At 56.1% G+C, this 17,740-nt stretch overlaps 6 protein-coding genes across 6 annotated transcripts; 3 read left to right on the top strand and 3 right to left on the bottom strand.

Annotated features, from left to right (window-relative positions):
* Window positions 1–739: 739 nt before the first annotated feature.
* Window positions 740–2,871, top strand: LY79DRAFT_645978 (major facilitator superfamily transporter; the record flags this gene model as incomplete). Its single annotated transcript, XM_060562451.1, has 2 exons — window positions 740–1,242; window positions 1,367–2,871. The coding sequence occupies 2 exons, from the start codon at window positions 740–742 to the stop codon at window positions 2,565–2,567; spliced, it is 1,704 nt and encodes a 567-aa protein (XP_060419913.1). The 3' UTR covers window positions 2,568–2,871.
* Window positions 2,872–3,906: 1,035 nt separating this feature from the next.
* LY79DRAFT_534761 (uncharacterized protein) lies at window positions 3,907–5,958 on the top strand. Its single transcript, XM_060556463.1, has 2 exons — window positions 3,907–4,134; window positions 4,213–5,958. Coding segments are annotated over exons 1-2 (1,500 nt in total). The 5' UTR covers window positions 3,907–4,132; the 3' UTR covers window positions 5,711–5,958.
* Window positions 5,959–5,962: 4 nt separating this feature from the next.
* LY79DRAFT_665029 (uncharacterized protein) lies at window positions 5,963–6,521 on the bottom strand (the record flags this gene model as incomplete). The annotated part of the gene is made up of 4 exons (XM_060563002.1): window positions 5,963–5,999; window positions 6,075–6,258; window positions 6,327–6,455; window positions 6,509–6,521. The coding sequence occupies 4 exons, from the start codon at window positions 6,519–6,521 to the stop codon at window positions 5,963–5,965; spliced, it is 363 nt and encodes a 120-aa protein (XP_060419911.1).
* Window positions 6,522–11,065: 4,544 nt separating this feature from the next.
* On the bottom strand, window positions 11,066–13,605 carry LY79DRAFT_504999 (tRNA synthetase class I catalytic domain-containing protein; the record flags this gene model as incomplete). Its single annotated transcript, XM_060553566.1, has 3 exons — window positions 11,066–12,103; window positions 12,162–13,301; window positions 13,375–13,605. 3 exons carry the CDS (start codon window positions 13,603–13,605, stop codon window positions 11,066–11,068), a joined length of 2,409 nt encoding a protein of 802 aa, XP_060419910.1.
* A 358-nt stretch (window positions 13,606–13,963) lies between these two features.
* Window positions 13,964–15,834, top strand: LY79DRAFT_534755 (tRNA methyltransferase complex GCD14 subunit). Its single transcript, XM_060556462.1, has one exon. The coding sequence runs from the start codon at window positions 14,149–14,151 to the stop codon at window positions 15,640–15,642; it is 1,494 nt and encodes a 497-aa protein (XP_060419909.1). The 5' UTR covers window positions 13,964–14,148; the 3' UTR covers window positions 15,643–15,834.
* Window positions 15,835–15,839: 5 nt separating this feature from the next.
* Window positions 15,840–17,132, bottom strand: LY79DRAFT_534753 (uncharacterized protein). The gene is made up of 2 exons (XM_060556461.1): window positions 16,678–17,132; window positions 15,840–16,599 (listed from the first exon to the last, which is right to left on the bottom strand). The coding sequence occupies exons 1-2, from the start codon at window positions 16,934–16,936 to the stop codon at window positions 15,959–15,961; spliced, it is 900 nt and encodes a 299-aa protein (XP_060419908.1). The 5' UTR covers window positions 16,937–17,132; the 3' UTR covers window positions 15,840–15,958.
* Window positions 17,133–17,740: the final 608 nt, after the last annotated feature.

Here is a 17,740-nt window from a genome sequence, read left to right as displayed (position 1 = left end):
GCATGGACGCTGCTTGATTTGTGCCGATGTTGATCAGCACAACAGGCATCTTCTATCACGTCTCTCATTTGCCGATACGGGGTCACGAATGCCGCGGGGAACAATAAGATATCTTCTCTGCTCGTTATCGGTTGCGTCAACCACTTTCAAGATCCCCGAACATGAGATGGTTTTACCCTCATGGTTGGCTCTTTCACTGTGATTTGGAACGGCGCTGCGTGCGAGTCGGAAGACGCTCCGCCAACACCGGGGAACCCTGTGATAATGGAGCTATCCTATTCCCTCCTTGCTAAAGTAAGCTGTGTGCCTCGCTGATGAATACGCGGCAGCAGTAGGGGGACCAACGGAGCTTACTCATATGCTCTGGCAAGGGTCTGTTAAGAAACAACTTGGACGGGCGACTGTGTCAGGCGTCTAACTCGGCTTTGACAAGGTACTGTGATAACAGCCCTCATAAGCTCGTCAATCTCGCATCCCAGTGCGATCCCCAGGCGCCGGGCGAAGCACGCTTCGGCTGAAACACCCACATGTCCTCATCAGCATCGTTACATAGTATGTAGGAGCCCTCCCTTGGCTGACTGGGGCTTGTCCGACGGACCCGGCGTCCGTCTCTGGTCCGTCTCGTATTTCTTGCTCTCCCAGCCGTTGCCGATGGCACTCATCAACCCCTCCAGACCAAAGACACTGAGCAAAAAGCAAGGAAGAGCAAGTCAAGACAGATTGTCATGAGAGCAGCAAGATGACACGTCCATCTGACGAACTGAAGGCCGACCACTACCTCATTAGTGCTTACGCGGTGCATGATGACGACCTCCTGAAGGAGGACGAACCGGAACTGTTCCGTAGCTCGTCCCGCTGGCCGCGACGGTTCTCGGCCCGCGGATGGGTCGGTATCCTCTTCCGCCTCGTCGCGGGCGGCCTGCGGGCGGGTTTCCGGGGGCTCGACGGGCTGCTGACGCCTTTCCGGGCCACCTCGCCGCGTGCCGTCATCTTGGTGCTGGCGCTGCTCAAGTTCGCCCTCACGTACAAGCTCACGATCCAGATGATGCCCATCATGCGCCTCATTGAGGACCACATTTGCCACCAGCACTACCGGCTGGGCCCGGAGGCGCGCATCCCCGAGATGAAGTGCAAGGTCGACGACGTGCAGAGGGACCTTGCGTGGCTGCAGGGCTGGCAGGCCCTCTTTGGTGCCGTCGTCAACATGACCGTCGCGTTCCCCTACGGCGTCCTGTCTGATAGGTCGGTGTTTCCTGTTTCCAAACTCGGTGATGATGATGATGATGATGTGTGTGTGTGTGTGTGTGTGTGCGTGTGTGTGCGCGCGCGTATCGAGACTGGCTGACAGGGGAAACAAAACCAACAGGATCGGACGCAAGGCGGGTATGCTCCTCGCGTACATCGGCACGCTGGGCGCGCTCATATGGGGCCCCCTCTTCCTCGGCCTCTTCCCGGAGGCCAGCATCTACCTCATCCTCCTCGGGATCCTCTTCTTCCTCATGGGCGGCGGCGTCGTCGTCTTCTTCAACAACCTCTACGCCATGGCCGCCGACGTCAGCACCGCCAAGGACCGCGCCTCCAACTTCGTCTTCCTCTCCGTCGGCGCCGTGGCCGGCGGCCTGCTGGGGCCCCTGACGGCGGGCTTCATGATGGAGCGGCACGGGCCCTGGGCGCCGATCCGCCTAATGTTCCTCGTCGTGCCCGTCATCTTGCTCCTCATGATGCTGCTGCCCGAGACCCTCCGCAGCCGGTCGGCCGGGTCGCCGCCCCGGAAGCGGCTCGCCCTCGGCGCCGCCGTGGGCGAGGCGCTGGACAACGGGCTGCACGAGGTGCGGGAGTATGTCGGCATCCTCCGGGATCGCAACGTCATCCTCTGCCTGGCGCCGTCGCTCGTGCAGGGCCCGCTCAACGCATCGAACGGCCAGACGCTCCCGCAGTACATAAGCAAGTACTTTGGCTGGACGCTGGCGCAGACGACCTTCCTCATGTCGCCGTTGAGCCTGGGCCATCTCGCCGTCCTCCTCGCCCTGCCGTGGGTGTCGCGGATCATCACCGATCCCCGGGGCCGCTTCCGCCGCACCGGCTGTGGCAAGGACGCGCTCCTCGGCAGGGTGTCGTACTTCATGATCGCCAGCGGCGCCCTGATCGAGAGCCTCAGCCACGATGTCGTCGTCTTCGCGGCCGGCCTCGTGGTCACCACGCTCGGCTCCGCCAGCTTCCCCGTCTCGCGCGCGCTCATCACCGGGTTCGTCGAGCCGGAGCACACGTCGCGGCTGTACGCCCTGACCAGCATGGCCGAGACCCTCGGCTCGCCGCTCGGCGGCCCGGTGCTCGCCTGGGCATTCTCGGTCGGGCTGGAGAAGAAGGGAGGGTGGAAGGGGCTGCCTTGGTTCTACATCTTCTTCTTGGCAACGGGGGCCTGGGCGGCGCTGATGTTTGTGAAAGAGCCGAGGGGGAACGATGCCATCCGGCTGGAGAGCGAGGATGGCATTGAGGCAATGGGTTACGAGCCCGTCGCAGGAGATGAGCCGCGAGAGGCTATACCAGTCCGGGAATGTTCTGTATAAGACCAATCACTGTAACTCCATGTATTTCTGCGTAGATCAGGCGGGCGCTGGCTGGGCATAATGGGAGTTTTGGATCTAGAAAAATATGACTTGCTACCTTATCATGAGTTCACAGCAGCAGCTTGGATCGGTACAAGAAGGGAATAGACCACAAGAGCGTGTCACCGTCAATCCCGTAGTCATCACAGCACCTACCTACCGCGGAGAGGATTCCGGTTGTTATGCGACCAATCCCCAGTCGCCGACGACCAGTCCGGGAAGCGTGCCTGGGCCAATGCCGCAGGGCATGACAGAAGCAACGAGGTTCATCCCGGGCGACGGCGGTGATGTGGAGGAGCGGACAACCTCGCTGGCGGTAGACGATACCAGCCATCGCTCGCCACGTAGCGGGGAGGGGGGCCAGAGCAAGTCACGGAGAAGGATAACAAGGTTGACCTGAAGCGCGTCAAGTCTAGATATCGTACGGGGGGATCCTACAACGCAAGTGAGGGGGTTTTGTTTGAGTTGTTTCCCACGATAAACGAGGTCAATGCGCATGAAAGCGGCCGTCTCCGATGTTGACGTCTGGGTTGTCGGGCATCGTCATCCATCATGCATGCCACGGCTTGGCTTGCGCCTTGCTGCACTTCCCGAAGCCGACGGAAGAGCCAATGCATTGCAGTCACGTTATCTATCACTCTATGCTCAGAGTCTTCTGCGACGCCAAAAAAGGGAGGGAGGGGCAAGTTGGCAACAGAAGTGGAAGAGCCGACATGAACTCATGGTCTTTGGCCGAGAGGGAAGAGAGGGCAGATTCCAACGCATCAGCCACATGCAAAAGTTCCACCCTCCCAATCCCTCTCTCTCTCTCTCTCTCTTGGCCCCCTATCAAAATTGACAAGTGCCATCGCTGGTAACGAAGATCCCTGCTGTTGAGGGGTTGGGTGTGACCCTCCGGGGCAAAGACATGAGCATCATCCCAAGAGATTTAGCGGTGCTGACACCCCTTCCCCCTTTACCGGCCGGATCCTTGGTTCTTGGCATGATTCTAGCGGCGGTTCTTTTGGGACGCGAGACTCGTTTGCTGGCCAACAAAAGCCGTCTGCCTGGTTCTGTCCCACTCCTCTCTACGCGGAGTGAACAAGACGTGAGATTCTTGTACTATGCTATCCTGCCGTAGCTCAGTCCGGTACATGGCGGCGGCGGCGGCGTCAGCGACAGAGCTCGCCGTGCTGGTCCGTGGCGCATGTCTACAAGCACCGATGATCCCCGCCCAAGCCCGTCAGCAGCAACCCGGACCGGGCGTGTTGTTCGACACATCACACACACACACACACACACACACACACACACACACACACACACACACACACACACGCCATACCATACCATGATCCACGTTCATATTTGCGACGGTCCTTGGTGCGGTGTCGTAGCAGAGGCAACCCGGCCGGCGAAGATCGAGGGATCTGATGTCATTGGCCACGCATGCCACATGCCCCCCAATCACCATCGTCATGCTACAATGATGTAGAGGATCGATCGCTTTGGTCTGTCTGCGTCCCGTCTTACTGATATCTACTACTATGTGCGTATACCCACCTCTGCCGTGGATCGTCATTGCAATAGCGCTGGTTGACAGGCGCCTCTTATCCTCCCCGCCAAGGATTGCTGGACATACATATAATGCTCAGTCAACCTCCGGGGAGGGTCTCCCTGATGGTGAATCCATTTTGATGACGAAGCCATTTCCCGTATTGTTGTTTTTATGGTACAGTTGTCGCCAATATCGACTTGACTGCCACACTCCTATCTTATACACAGCATACACCTTTTCCTCGCGTGGAATCGTGCAAGTTTTGTTTCGAAACCTAGCGGTATACACCTCGCGCCTTTGCGCCGGTATCATCGCCTTGAGAAACACATTGAGAGAAACTCTTGAGGCACCCTTTGAGATTACCCTAGACAGGAGGGCCGCACACGCATTCCATCGCCAACGCCACGACGCCATCACAATGTCCTCCGACCTGGAATCCAAGATCCTCCAGGCGGCCGTCCGGAACCGCGAGCTCCTCGCCGTCCTCGCCGAGACGGACAACGCCATCCCGGACCTGACGCAGCAGCGCCGGCTCATCGCCGACCTGGACCGCCAGCTGCAGCAGTCCGACAGGGCGCTCGGCGCGCTCGAGGCGCGGCGCAAGAAGGAGCTCAGGGAGCACGAGAAGTACCGCGACAGCGTCATGCGGCGGTTCGTGCACAAGGCGGTCGGCAAGCGCGGCAAGTTCGACGAGCGCGCGGCGTGCGAGGAGCGCGAGTACTTTGACGCGCTGCAGGAGGAGCACCGCGAGAAGGAGCTCAACGGCAACCTGCGCGCGCAGCTCGCGGCGGCGCGCGAGGCCGGCGTGCCGCTCGAGGCGGCCGCCCGGCGCCACGACGAGGCGCAGTGCGACCTCGACACCCTCTACGACTCCATCTTCGCCGGCCCCACGACGACGACGACGACGACGAGCTACCCGGACGAGGACCGGCTCGAGCGCGAGGCCGACGACGCCCGCCGCGCGTACCACGACACCCGCGGCAAGGCCGAGGCCGAGCAGCACGCCGTGCGGCTGCTGGCGGCGGCGGCGGGCCGCATGGGCGACGCGCTGCGCGGCATGGACGACGCGCTGAGCCGCTCGCGCGTCGACATGTTCGGCGGCGGCACCATGACGGACATGATGGAGCGCAGCGCGCTGCAGCGCGCCGAGGGCGCCGTCCAGGAGGCGCGCGGGCTCGTCGCGCAGGCCGGGCGCATGACGCCGCACGTCGGCAGCCTGCCGCCCGTCGCCATCAACCACGGCGGCCTCGTCGGCGACGTGCTCTTCGACAACGTCTTCACCGACATGGCCTTCCACGACGAGATCAAGCGGTCGCGCCTCGAGGTCGAGCGGTGCGCCGCCGCGCTGGGCGCCATGCTGGGCGAGACGCGCGCACGGCGCCGCGAGCTGATGCGGCGGCTCAGGGCACAGGGCGCCCGGCTCGAGAGCACGCGCACGGCGCTGCAGAGGGAGAGGGAGAAGGTGTTCGACAGGATCGCGGGGGGGCACGTCGGTGCCGAGGGCGTCGTGGCGGCGTCATCGGCGAGCGGCGGCGTGCCGGTCAAACATGAAGAAGTAGGACAGTGACAGGGCGCTCGGCCGGGACATCTCGCGCCGCGCGCTGGGAATGGGTGAGCAAGGAGAATTGGGCGGGATTAAAGGAGCAGACGGCAAGTCACAAAAAAGGGACCTTGTGTCTGTCACTATTAGCAATGTATGATACCTATTTGCGCGTCATATGCTTGGTCACGTTGCTCATGTGTTCAACAGTAAATATATCTCATTTCATCGTGCTATTTATGTGTCTGTCCGTTACAGACTCGTCATCCCTACCCGAATCTAGTAGTCCGTCGACTCGTGGCGGCCGCGCTGATCACTACGGACATTATCAGCTTCTCTGTCTTGTTTGTCGTCGAAGCCGCGCCTCGGCAGGGCAGGAATGTTAACTCACGGGTTGTACTCATCCATGTCGCCGTACTGCTCCTGGTACAGGTGCTCGGCCTGCTTCTCAGCGTGCCTCTTGGCCTTCTCGCGGTCGATGTAGTCCAGTCCCTTGGTCTCGACCAGCTTGTCGACCTCGGCGCCGGCGATGCCGGCGATCAGCTCCTTAGCGAAGGCGTGCTTGATGGGCTCTCCTGTGTCGCGGAAGACGTGTTAGTTTTTGGACGGAAGATGGACGGGCTTCAGTAGTGGGGGAACGCACCGTTCTTGCGCTGGCGGTCCTCGAACAGCTTCATGGCCTCGAAGGCAGCTCCGCCAGCGAGGACCTCGTGGCTGAGCTTGCCCTCGTGCTGGTCGTCGTAGACGGCGTCACGCTGCTCCTTGGCCTCTCCTGTTCTTCGAGTCAGCGATAGTGACCGATGTGCTGGGCATGGTAGCACGTACCGAATCCGAACATGTTGGCTTGTTGGGGGTTTGGGTAATAAGAAAAAAGTAGGTATGTGTTGATAAGTAGGTATGTGTTGATAGGTAGGGTGTTGGTATTGGGATCTGGTTGAGAGTGATGGAAAGTGATAGCTTGATATTCAAGCTGTGAGGGGCAGGCCGAGGGGTTCTTATCCCCCTCTCCCCCCTCAACCCGAGCTCTCATGTGATCATAGATCGTCAAAGGAGGGGGAGGTCTCAGCTAAGCTTGATTCATTCAAGCAATCTGCAATACCTACGTTGAGCCTTTGCCCCTAGTCCCCATGCGTGGCATGATGGAGGTGCCGCACCGCCCCCGGATCGCCCGCAGCTGGACCGAGAATGCGCGTTTCTCATTCATTCATGCTCCAGACCGCGTCCCTGGAACAGAGTCGACGCTCCGGAAACGCTGGAGCGCAACAAGCCTGTTGCGGACAGAGAGAGGGTGTTGGGGCAGGGGGACCAGCCAGCCGATCCCCATCGAAACCCGCCATTGGGGCGGGGATCGTCCGGGCTGGAAGCTCGACAAGCAGATGGGGACGGACGCCGGTTTGCCGAGTTAGTCTTGCCCCGACACGACCCTGACGTAGTACGTATGATCAAACAAATCGTGGATGCGGCATTTGCCGGTGGTGGGGAGTCTGGCTTGGTCTGGATATCAGCAGCGTCTTTTTGGACCCCGCGGGAGGGCACTGCTTTGTCCGCGCCCCCTCCCAATTCCGTGTGTCGTCTAGAGAGAGAGAGAGGAACACATGGTTCGAGCAGAGGTCCGAGGATCGAGTTAGGCCTTCTGTACGAAATCGAGGCTGGCCGCCGCCCAGTCCATTCAGACTACCTAACTAACCATTGAGACAGACCATTGAAAGCCATTGGGGGCCGCCACTGGGAAAACATTGGGCAAAGACCAAAGGGCATTACTGAGCAACACAGGACGAACCCGGGCTCACAAAGGCTGTGGTCCGAAGTATTGCTCGGATGGGGAATCTGATAGGTAGGCATGTGGAAAACTCTCCAAGAGGACGCCGCTTGCAGCGAATCTGGCCAAGCCAATCCCCTCCCGCCATATGCCATGTAACACAGGGAGCTTCGGCATTACTGCGTCGGCCACCCCTGCTGGGCTGAAGAAGACACACGACTGGGGTGGGGGAGGGGAGGATTAGCGTCGAAGCCAAGAAAGCTTGACCGTCCCGGCTAACCGGCAGCGAGAGCTCCACGGCCTGGAATGCCTTTAATGTCGATCGATTTCAGTTCGTGGTCCTCCTCTAATACCGTATCCTCTCGTGAGATTGATAAAACGCTAGTGGGAAGGCTAACTATTAAAGGCAATACGCTAGCCAAAAACCGCTAGCGTATATCCACTGCGCTAAGCTTTATTTAGAAAGCGGTCAACTGGCTGACCCCACCTACCTTCTTGCCAGCCAGCCAGCCAGCCCATCCAACCTATCCAACCTATTAACCCATTAACCTATTAACCTACTACAATATTCACAATGCCTAACTGCCTACCGCTGGGCAAAGTTAACCTAAATACACTACTGTTACACAAGAAAATAGGTAAAAATCCTACGCCTATTATTAACTAATAATATACACTAAAAAAGCCTATCTAATAAGTTAAATAGTCTTATTTTTAGTAAAAAAAACAGAGGTATTAATTTACCTTAAACACTACTGCTACCTAATTAATCTATTATAGCAACAGTAATAGTAATAGGCTAGCAATATCCCCTAGACCTAGCTAATAGCCTCTACTACTTAACCTTATAAAAGGCTACTGCCTACTTTAAAATCCTTCTCCTAATAATATCTAAGTAGTATTAATAATAAAGTATAATTACTAGTATAAGCCTCTTTATTTATTAACTAAAGTAGCTAAAGATTAAAGCTAAACTATATAGCTACTTTTAGTAATAATAAGCCTATAATAAAGTTATTACTACTAGATAGTTTAAGCAGGAGGCCTAGGCCCTTTTTACTGCTAGATACCTTAACACCCTTATAGCTAGTAATCTACCTACCTATACCTACCTCTTCTAATTTTTTACTAGCTAGTTTAATAGCTTCCTTATATAATAAAGTATTTTATACTACTAGCTTATAAAGTAAGCCTTAAAGCTACTTACTAAATACCTTATAGTTATTACTAGCTTTTTTTACTTTAACTAATATATTAGCTAGCTATTACTAGCCTAGTAGTAGCTACCTATTAGTAGCCTTTATTTTTTACTTAACTATATTATTAACTTTAATAAGACCCCTATACTTTTTAAATACCTTAATAAATCTATATAAGTAGCTAAAAGGTCCTATATAGTAGCTAGTAAAAGTAACTATAGTAGCTAAAGTAAGCAGTAAGCTACTCTTATCTTTTATATCTTTACTAATAAAGTCTAATAGCTACTACTAAAGCTTATTTTTTATAGTAAGCCTATTAGCCTTAGTAGCTAAATAGAGGTATATAAAAGTAACTTATATAGTAAAAAAGTAATAGTTAAATATAATAATATAGCTTATAATAATAAGTACTTTCTTAGGTAGTAGCTAATAAATAAATTTTTTTTTTTTATAATAAGGTAAAAATACTTATTAGTTATAAATATTATAACTTTTTATAAGACCTTTTTTATACTATTATAACTTTACTTTTATTATATTATACTTAGCCTTATACTACTAGGTATAACCTTTCTTTTTTAACCTTTAGATACTATTATTAATAAGCCTTTTAAGTAGTAGTTATCTAAAGTAATAGATAAATATATATAGTAAATAAAGTAAGCTACTACTTATTAGCCTAGCTAGCCTATTTAGCCTATTTAGCCTATTTAACTTATTTAACCTAGCTAGCCTAGCTAGCCTATTAAGTAGTCTATATTAATAAAATATATTATAGTTACTTATACTATTATAATAGCTACCTATTGCCTAGCTAAAAGGGGTAAAATAGTCTAGTAATCCTTTCTTTAGTATAAGATTAATAGTAACCTAAATAAAAGTAATATTAATAAGATTTAGATTAAGGATATACTAAATAAAAAGATATTATAGGATAGTTAAAATAACTTTAACTATAACACCTATATAAAGAAAAAAATAATATAAAAAGAGATATTTAATGTTAATATAAATAATAACTGCTAAGAGTATATATCTCTAGCTAAAGATGTCTAGTAACCTATTAGAAATAGTTTAACAAGGCTATAGGAGATCTAGAGTGGGAGGGAGGGAGGAAATCCAATGTTAACCATAAGTCTGTTTGCTAGCCCTTGCCACCTAACTTGCTGCTGACGTACATGACTAACCCCTGCTTTTGCTACTTCTAGATCCCTGTTTCTGCCAGCAGACTATACCCCTTACAGCGACCGTCAAAGCGGCCGCTATACCTCTTGCCGACTAGCGTTTTATCAATCTCACGAGAGGATACGGTACCGTCCTGTACCAGTAAGTATGTAAACTGTATACATCGGCCCTGCATATGTCACAGGCTCCTCACACCGACATCATGTCATGACGTGTCACTGAAGCCCCTTTCCCCCTCCCCCCGTACAACGAGCGTCTCAGAGCACCTTTTCCCCCAAAGCAATACGAACAAAGGCGGGAGGGGGAATGGGGGGGGCCTGGATGATGAGGGGTACTGTACGTAGGTTCGCGATGTATTACGAGATGCTTAAACCCCTCACCGCACAGGTCAAGGCCACTTCCGGACATTAACGGAGGCAGCTCGTCGCCGCGTCATGCTGCGTGCCATGCTGATCTGGCTAATTAGAATCCGGTTTACTTCGCATCATCTGCCCAAGCTTTACACCGTGCATTGAACCCGTCACACCTTTGATACCATACCCAGCAGGACTCGATGGCAAAGCTCGGCTACCTGTACGAGCTACGCGCTGACCGGTGCTCGAGATCCCCGGAGCCTATCCGTCCTACGAGCCCGGTTTGACGGGTCCCTCGTCCAAGCTTCTCGTCACTGATGATGATGATGATGATGATAATGATGATGGTGATGATGATGGTGATGCTGCTGCTGTCTAGGAGACGGAGCGGCTCTGGAACGAATCGACGCGGCCGACGAGAAGCCAGAAATCCCCCTTCCCTCCCCGCATGATAACGTAGCAGCCACCCATGAACCGGGCAGAGGCGATCGCATTTCTTGGCAAACAAGCGGGATCGCGTACCGACCGGGACCCTGCCCGGCCTGGCAGGGTCTAGTTTCAGGGGTCCCGGCGTCTTCCCACCCGCGCCGCCCCAGCCACGAAGCTTGAAGCTCTCTCGTGCTCATCCATCCAGTCGGTCTCTCCGTCACGTCACGTTAGCTTCGGTACGCCACAAGTGCACGCCGCACCGCGAGAGCTTGTTTGCTTGCTTGCTTGCTTGCTAGCTTGCTAGCTTCCATGGCTATGGCTCAAACCCGTTCCCATGTGAACTTTGGCGAGGGCCTCACCGCTACGAACTAGGTAAGCGTTCCCTCTCAATCGTGTCCTCACAACGTCGTTAAATTGCCTGCTTTTTGAGATGCTAACCCCGGCCCCGCCCCCGTCTCTATGATTTACCGCCACCAAATTTGACCAGATACTCCTCGTGCGCCTTCTTTTGGCTCTGCCACTGCTTCTGCAGCTTCTTGAGCTGGCTCTTGGGCACGTCGCTGCCGTCCTTGAGCTTCGTCGGCAGGCCCTCGGCGTCCCACCCGGCGTACTTGTCGTCGCCCTTGAACATTTCCGTGTGCGGGAGTTTGGCCTTCTCCCACTTCTCCTTCTCCGCCTGCTCGCGCGCCCGCTTTGCCTCCTCCTTGGCCCGCGCCTTCTCCGCCTCCTTGGCCAGCTTCTCGTTCTTGGCCGCAATCAGCTCGCTCGCCGGCACAAACTTGATCAGAGACGACTTGCCGTCCGGCCGGTCGTCGAGATACACGCCCAGGTTCGTGAGGTCCTCGTCGCGGATCCGGTCCGTGAGGGAGAGGATGGCCTTCTTCGTCTCGGGAGACACCGTCGACACGATGCGTCGGAGCTCATCACGCAACCTCGAGGCCGCCCGCAGGTAGGGAAGCGCCAGCTGTTCCGGGTCGCGCACACCCTTGTCGGCGAGGGATGAAAACTCCGCCTCCGGGTCTTGGCTCAGCAGCTTGGAAACCGAATCGGCCGAAAGCTCGAGCGCTTCCACGTCCGACTTGACGCTCTGGAACACGGCCGCGTACGGTTGCACGACTGTCTTGGGGTCCAAGCTCGCCTTGGACGCGGGGACGGCCCAGCCGAGGCCTTCGTACGGCGCCGTGGCGTTCTCGTCAAGGCCAAAGGTTCCGAGAATCTTGGTGATCCAGCGGGCAACAGCAACAAGCGCCGGCAGGTTCGCCTCGGCCTCCTGGGAAACGACAACCTTGTTCGCCTCGCTAACAAGCTCCTGAATCACGCGCATCGCCTGGGGGGTATCAAAGGAATTGGTAAGGGCGGTGTGCAGGTCGTTCTTGGCCTTTTCCAGCTCGGACACCAGGCCACCGGACGGCTTTTCGGAAATGGAGAGGGATTCGACTCCAGGCGTTGACGCGCTTACGTCCGCAACGAGGGCCTTGACATTGGTGAAGAAGTTCTGCGAAACGGTTAGGCATCATCTAGAGTTTAGTTGGATTGGGTAGGGCGGCACGCACGTTGATTGTGGCTTCCCAGCTGGAAGCCTGGGCTCTCATGTCGGGGGAGATCTCGACGCCGTCGTTCCACTTGCCCATGAGGAAGACAATGCGCATCCCCCTCGACGTGTACGTCGTCGCGAGAGCATCCTGGATGGTCTGGAAGTTCTTCAACGACTTGGACATCTTGGACCCGGAGATGGACAGGTGGCCCATGTGCAAAAAGTTGTTGACCCATGTGTGTTCCCCCTTGGAGTTGTCGACGTAGTAGGCCTCGCTCTGGGCCAGCTCGTTGTCGTGGTGGGGGAATGCCAGGTCGACGCCGCCAGAGTGGATGTCCATCTGTGCCCCGAGAATGTCGGAAGCCATGACTGAGCACTCGATATGCCAGCCGGGGCGGCCCTGGCCCCATCTGCTGTCCCAGTAGGGCTCTCCCTTCTTGGACTTTTTCCAAAGCGCAAAGTCCCCCTCGTTGCGCTTCTCGCCCAGGTTCTTGGACAAGGCACCCTCTCCGTCCTCCTGCAGCGACTTGTCGTTGCGGTTGCCCGGGCGCAGGCGCGCGTACGTGTTGCCGGCCTTCTCGAAAGCCGCGATGTCGAAGTAGACGGAGCCGTCCGATTCGTAGGCGAATCCCTTGTCGACAATGCGCGCGACGAATTCGGCAATCTGGGGCACGTACTCGGTGACGCGGGTGATGACGTCGGGGCGCAAGCAGTTGAGGGCGTCCATGTCGTCGAAGAACTCGCGCTCCATGCTCTGGGTGAGGTCGGTGAAGATGGTCTGGTCACTCGTGTCGATGGTCTCCTTGTAGAGGGAGTCGAGGTAGGGCAGGAGGATCTCGTCGATGCCGGGGTAGAAGTTCTTGTCCTTGATGGCAAACGCCGCGTTATCCATATTGCTGATGTGCATCTTCGTCTTGGCCTCGTCGTCGCCGGGCTTGCCCTCTCCGGTTAGGGTGCCGCCCGCCAGAACCTTGCCATATGCGCTGTCTCTCCGCTCGAGGTAGTTGTTTTCGTCGAGATCTGCGGATTGGAGGAGGGGCAAGCTCTTGTCGGCGTATGCGCGGAACGCTGTGAGAGCAAGCTTGGCCAGCTCATCTTGGGAGTAGCTCTTCTGCTTTTCGAGTTCGAGCAAGCGTTGCCTGCGGGCCTTGATGATGATCTAGAACAAGACAATAAATTGTCAGGAGCTGTGGCCGGGAAAAAAAAGCAGTTCAGACAGAAGAGGGACCAACCTTGTCGTCAACATCGGTAATGTTCATGACAAACTTGACATCGGCGCCAAAGTAGTGCATCATGATGCGCCGGATAATGTCGGTCGAGACATAGTTGCGCGCATGGCCCAAGTGACTCTTGTCGTAGACGGTAGGTCCGCAGGCGTACCACGAGACCTTCCCCGGGTTAATGGGCGTGAAGGGCACTGGCTGGCCAGGCTTCAGCGAGTTGTGCAGCTTCAGCGACTCCATCGTCGCGATGGTGGCGCAGTACCTCCGAGAGAAACGAAGCGTGGGTATCTGAGTGGAGAGAGTAACCGAAAACCTGGTGAGTCTAAAGAGGCGATTCATCCAGTATAGAAGAAAAAGAGAGTCAGGGACGACGTGGGGAAGAACTTGGACAGAAAGGAGGAGGAGGGGGAGAGGGAGGGGGTTCGAGGACTGAGGGAGGATCGTGGTGAGTGACTCAAAATGCCGGGGGAGGGAGGGACGGAAGGGAGGGGACCGGCCGAGAAAAGAGTATCAAATAAAGGGTGTGACACCATCTTCAGCCTTGCAGCCGGTGGGGCTGTGGCGTTGACATATGAGTGGCTGGAACCCTTGAAGGGATGGCCATCAGCCACATGTGCCCCGCGTCAAGCCACATTGTGACTTTTTTCCTCAGCCTCGCGAAGTTTTTGTCCCAGATGCTTACATCCGACCTTTTTCGTCCCGTCTGTTGCTCGCTCTTTTTTTATTTTATTTTTATCATTCAGGCCCGAGCAGCACTTGGTCTCGGCCGTACGAAGCATCATAATGGCGAAACCCTCGCCTTTCCTCGAGCCCGGTTCTAGGACATCGGCCAATTCCCTCGCCATCGTCCAGCTCTCGCGCGACAACCTCGTTCCCCTGATCCTCCGAGACTCGACCGGTGCCGTCGACGGCTACGCCGAAGGTGCCGTCCTCAACACCCGGTTCGGGTCCTTTCCTCACTCCACCCTTATCAACGTCCCGTGGGGCTCGCAAATCCGCGCCTCGGTCGTCGATACCGGCTCGCGGGGCCGCAAGCGCAAGAGAAAGGAGGACGAGACCGATGCGTCCACGCCAGCCGCCGCCGACGACGCCGAAACCGAGTCGAGCGCGCCGGTCAAGAAGGCCCCTACCGCCGCCAGCGGCTTCGTCCACATTCTCCAGCCCACCGCCGAGCTATGGACCGCCGGCCTACCCCATCGGACGCAGGTAGTCTACACCCCCGACTACAGCTACGTCCTCCAACGCATACGAGCCCGTCCTGGCACGCGATTGATCGAGGCCGGCGCCGGCAGCGGCAGCTTCACGCACGCCTCAGCACGTGCCGTCTACAATGGCTACCCCGAGAACGAGACGCAGCGCAAGGGCAAGGTCTTCAGCTTCGAGTTCAACAAGGACCGGTACGAAAAGATGCAGGTGGAGATCGAGGCGCACGGGCTGGAAGGCATCGTCAAGCTCTCGCACCGCGACGTCTACAGCGGCGGGTTCCTGGTCGACGGCAAGAGCCCCGAAGCCGAGTCCGTGTTCCTTGATCTGCCCGCCCCCTGGGACGCCCTCCGCCACCTGTCGCGACGGAAGCCCGCCGCGCTCCAAAAAGACGACGAGGACGCGGCGGCGGAATGGGTCTCGCCGCTGAACCCCAAGAAGTCCGTCTACATCTGCACCTTCTCGCCCTGCATCGAGCAGGTGCAGAAGACGATCAACACGATGCGGACGATGGGCTGGGTGGACATCGACATGGTCGAGATCTCGCACAAGAAGTTTAACGTCATCCGCGACCGCGCCGGCTACGGCCAGCCCGAGCGCGGCATCCCGCCCGTCGCCCGCGACGTGAAGGAGGCGGTCGGCAAGCTGCGGGAGATTGAGCGCCGCACGAGGGAGTACCACACCTCGGCGGACCCCAACTCGGCGGAAGACTCGCCGGCCGCGGGCACCGCCATGGACGTGGACCAGGCGGTGGCGGCGGAGGCGGAAGCGACGAACGGCGGCGGCGGCGGCGCCCGAGAGGACGACCCCAACGCGGGGAAGCCGTGGCTGCAGGGCCGGGTCATCCACCGGGCGGAGCCGGAGTTGAAGACGCACACGTCCTATCTCGTGTTTGCGGTGCTGCCGCGGGAGTGGAGCGACGAGGAAGAGGCCGCGGCGCTCGCCAAGTGGCCGTGCGGCGCGGAGACGGGCGTCATCGGGGCCAAGGACAAGGAGACGCGCAAGCAGGAGAAGCGCGAGCAGCTCCAGGGCAAGGGCAAGAGGAAGAAGAACAAGAAGGCCGAGGCCGCGTAGGGAAATGAACGAGGCAAAAGATGGGATTATTCACGGCTTATTTCGAAGAAAAAAAAAATTGAAAAGAGGAAAAGAGAATCAAAGTAACGACGGGAAATAGTAGATACCCTAGCATCATCGTCTGGACTACGTTTCGGGAGTACATAGGTGGAAAATAATTCAAGTATTTCGGAGCCACGAGCCATTTCACACCAGCTTTTGGGCCTTTAGTCACATGTGCGATCATGAATGACCTTATTCACGGCTACGATGGATAATGGACGGGAGAACCGCTAAGCTTACAAATTTATTTACTTCTTATTCCAGTGGGTTTCTTTTAGTCCCTGACCACCATGGCCTCCGGCTGCCTCCCCTTGCCCTCGACCAGGACGCTCGCCTTCCTCAGGATGTCGACGGTGCTCTGGACGACTTCGGGCTTGACGCCCTCGACGCCGTCGGTGAACTTGACCGTCTTGAGCCACTCGCGGGCGTCGGCCTCGGAGTAGTCGAGGCGAGTGCTGATGTACTTGACGGCCTCGTCCTTGTTCTCGTTGAAGTGGCGGATGCCGCGGTCGAGCTTGGCGAACAGGTCCTTGACGCGCGGGTCGAGCTTCTGACCTTCGTCCTTGGCCAGCGCCGTGGAGGCGACGATCTTCCAGCTGCTCCAGGGGGTGTAGATCTCGCCGACGCGGCGGATCTCGCCCGAGTCGTAGTAGCGCTTGGAGGTGAAGTGCTCCCACATGAAGAAGTCGGCGGCGCCCGAGTTGACGGCGTTGCGCAGGTTCTCAAAGTTGTTGAGGATGACCGTGTCGGAGAAGGGCTGCGGCGACGACGGCGTCAGCCAGCCGTGCTGGTCGGCGAGGACGAAGCCCATGATCTGGCTGCCGGAGCCGATGCGTGACACGCCGATCTTGCCGCCCTTGAGGGACTCGACGGACTTGATCTCGGGGCGCTGGGCGCCGGTGGAGATGGCCCAGCCTGCGGAGGGGGGTCAGTATCCATACCGAGTGTGTGTGGTCGGTGATTGCCTCCAGAAGAATGGAACATGCGACTTACACAGAGGGGTGTCGACGTAGGTGCCGACGAGACGGTAGCCGCCGTCGCCGGGGGCATCTTCCTTGCCGAGACCAGCGATCCAGCCCTCGGTCAGGCCAATTGCGACGTCGATCTCACCCCCGCGGATTGCGGTAATCATGTGGCCGGTTCCGGACGGGAAGGCGATGAGGGTGGCGTCGAGGCCGAAGTACTGCTTGGCGAAGTGGAGGGGGGTGGAAAAGTGCTCGGGCACATAGCCGATTCTGAGAGGGGAGGCCATTTTTGAGACGGTGATTTGAGAGCACGAGCACTAGCAATGAGGCAAGACACACGAGTTTGTGAGTTGTGGGCTGGTGTTTGTAGAGGGAAGAGGGAGCGAGAGCGTTTATGTATATGAACACTTCTTGAACTTACTTGTATGGTGCGGGGTCCCCGTTTCCGATTCTATGCGCTCGTTAGTGCCCGCGAGCTTCATCGGCAAGGGTGTGGCGGAGCCATGGTGGGGCATCCGCGCCCGCTCCCGCTCTCACCCCCACTTCCGGCGCCTCCGTGCACCCGGCACATTATTACATAATACATCGATAAGGGTGGTTTACGTAACTTGCCAGCTTTAGTCATCCATGAGCCGAGCTAAGAAACCCCCTTATGTAAGCAAACCAGAAGATATACACCTCCTCATCTGTGCATATATCTATCTAGTATACACTCGCCGGCAGACTTGCGAACCTCTTTGACTTCGATTTCATTCGGTTTCAATCTCTTGTCAAGCCTCGAGTCACAATTTATACAAACCTTCACCACGCCGATCTTTTTTGGATATCTCTTCACTGACCACTCAACAGTGCGCTTTCGACGGACGAACTCATTGTTTGGAACTTCTGCGGCATTTTCGAAACTTAAAAAGGCCATTTTGCCTTTCTTGGGGGCTCTACACGTAACATCGCGCGCCGGCGGTGCCAGTGCGGTAACAAGGCAAACCCAGAGACCACAGGGAGGGGAAGATGTTCAGTCCCTGTTTCCGTCCCGAAAGGTATGTTCAGATGCATCGACACGGTGTCCCCATGCTGCGCCATCTGTATCCTTA

The sequence above is a fragment of the Colletotrichum navitas genome (genome assembly GCF_030913465.1).
Source record: "Colletotrichum navitas strain CBS 125086 chromosome Unknown LY79scaffold_2, whole genome shotgun sequence".
In the NCBI taxonomy this organism is placed as follows: Eukaryota; Fungi; Ascomycota; class Sordariomycetes; order Glomerellales; family Glomerellaceae; genus Colletotrichum; species Colletotrichum navitas.
The sequence above is the reverse complement of the archived record's forward strand: the minus strand, read 5'-3'. Positions and strand labels throughout refer to the sequence as shown.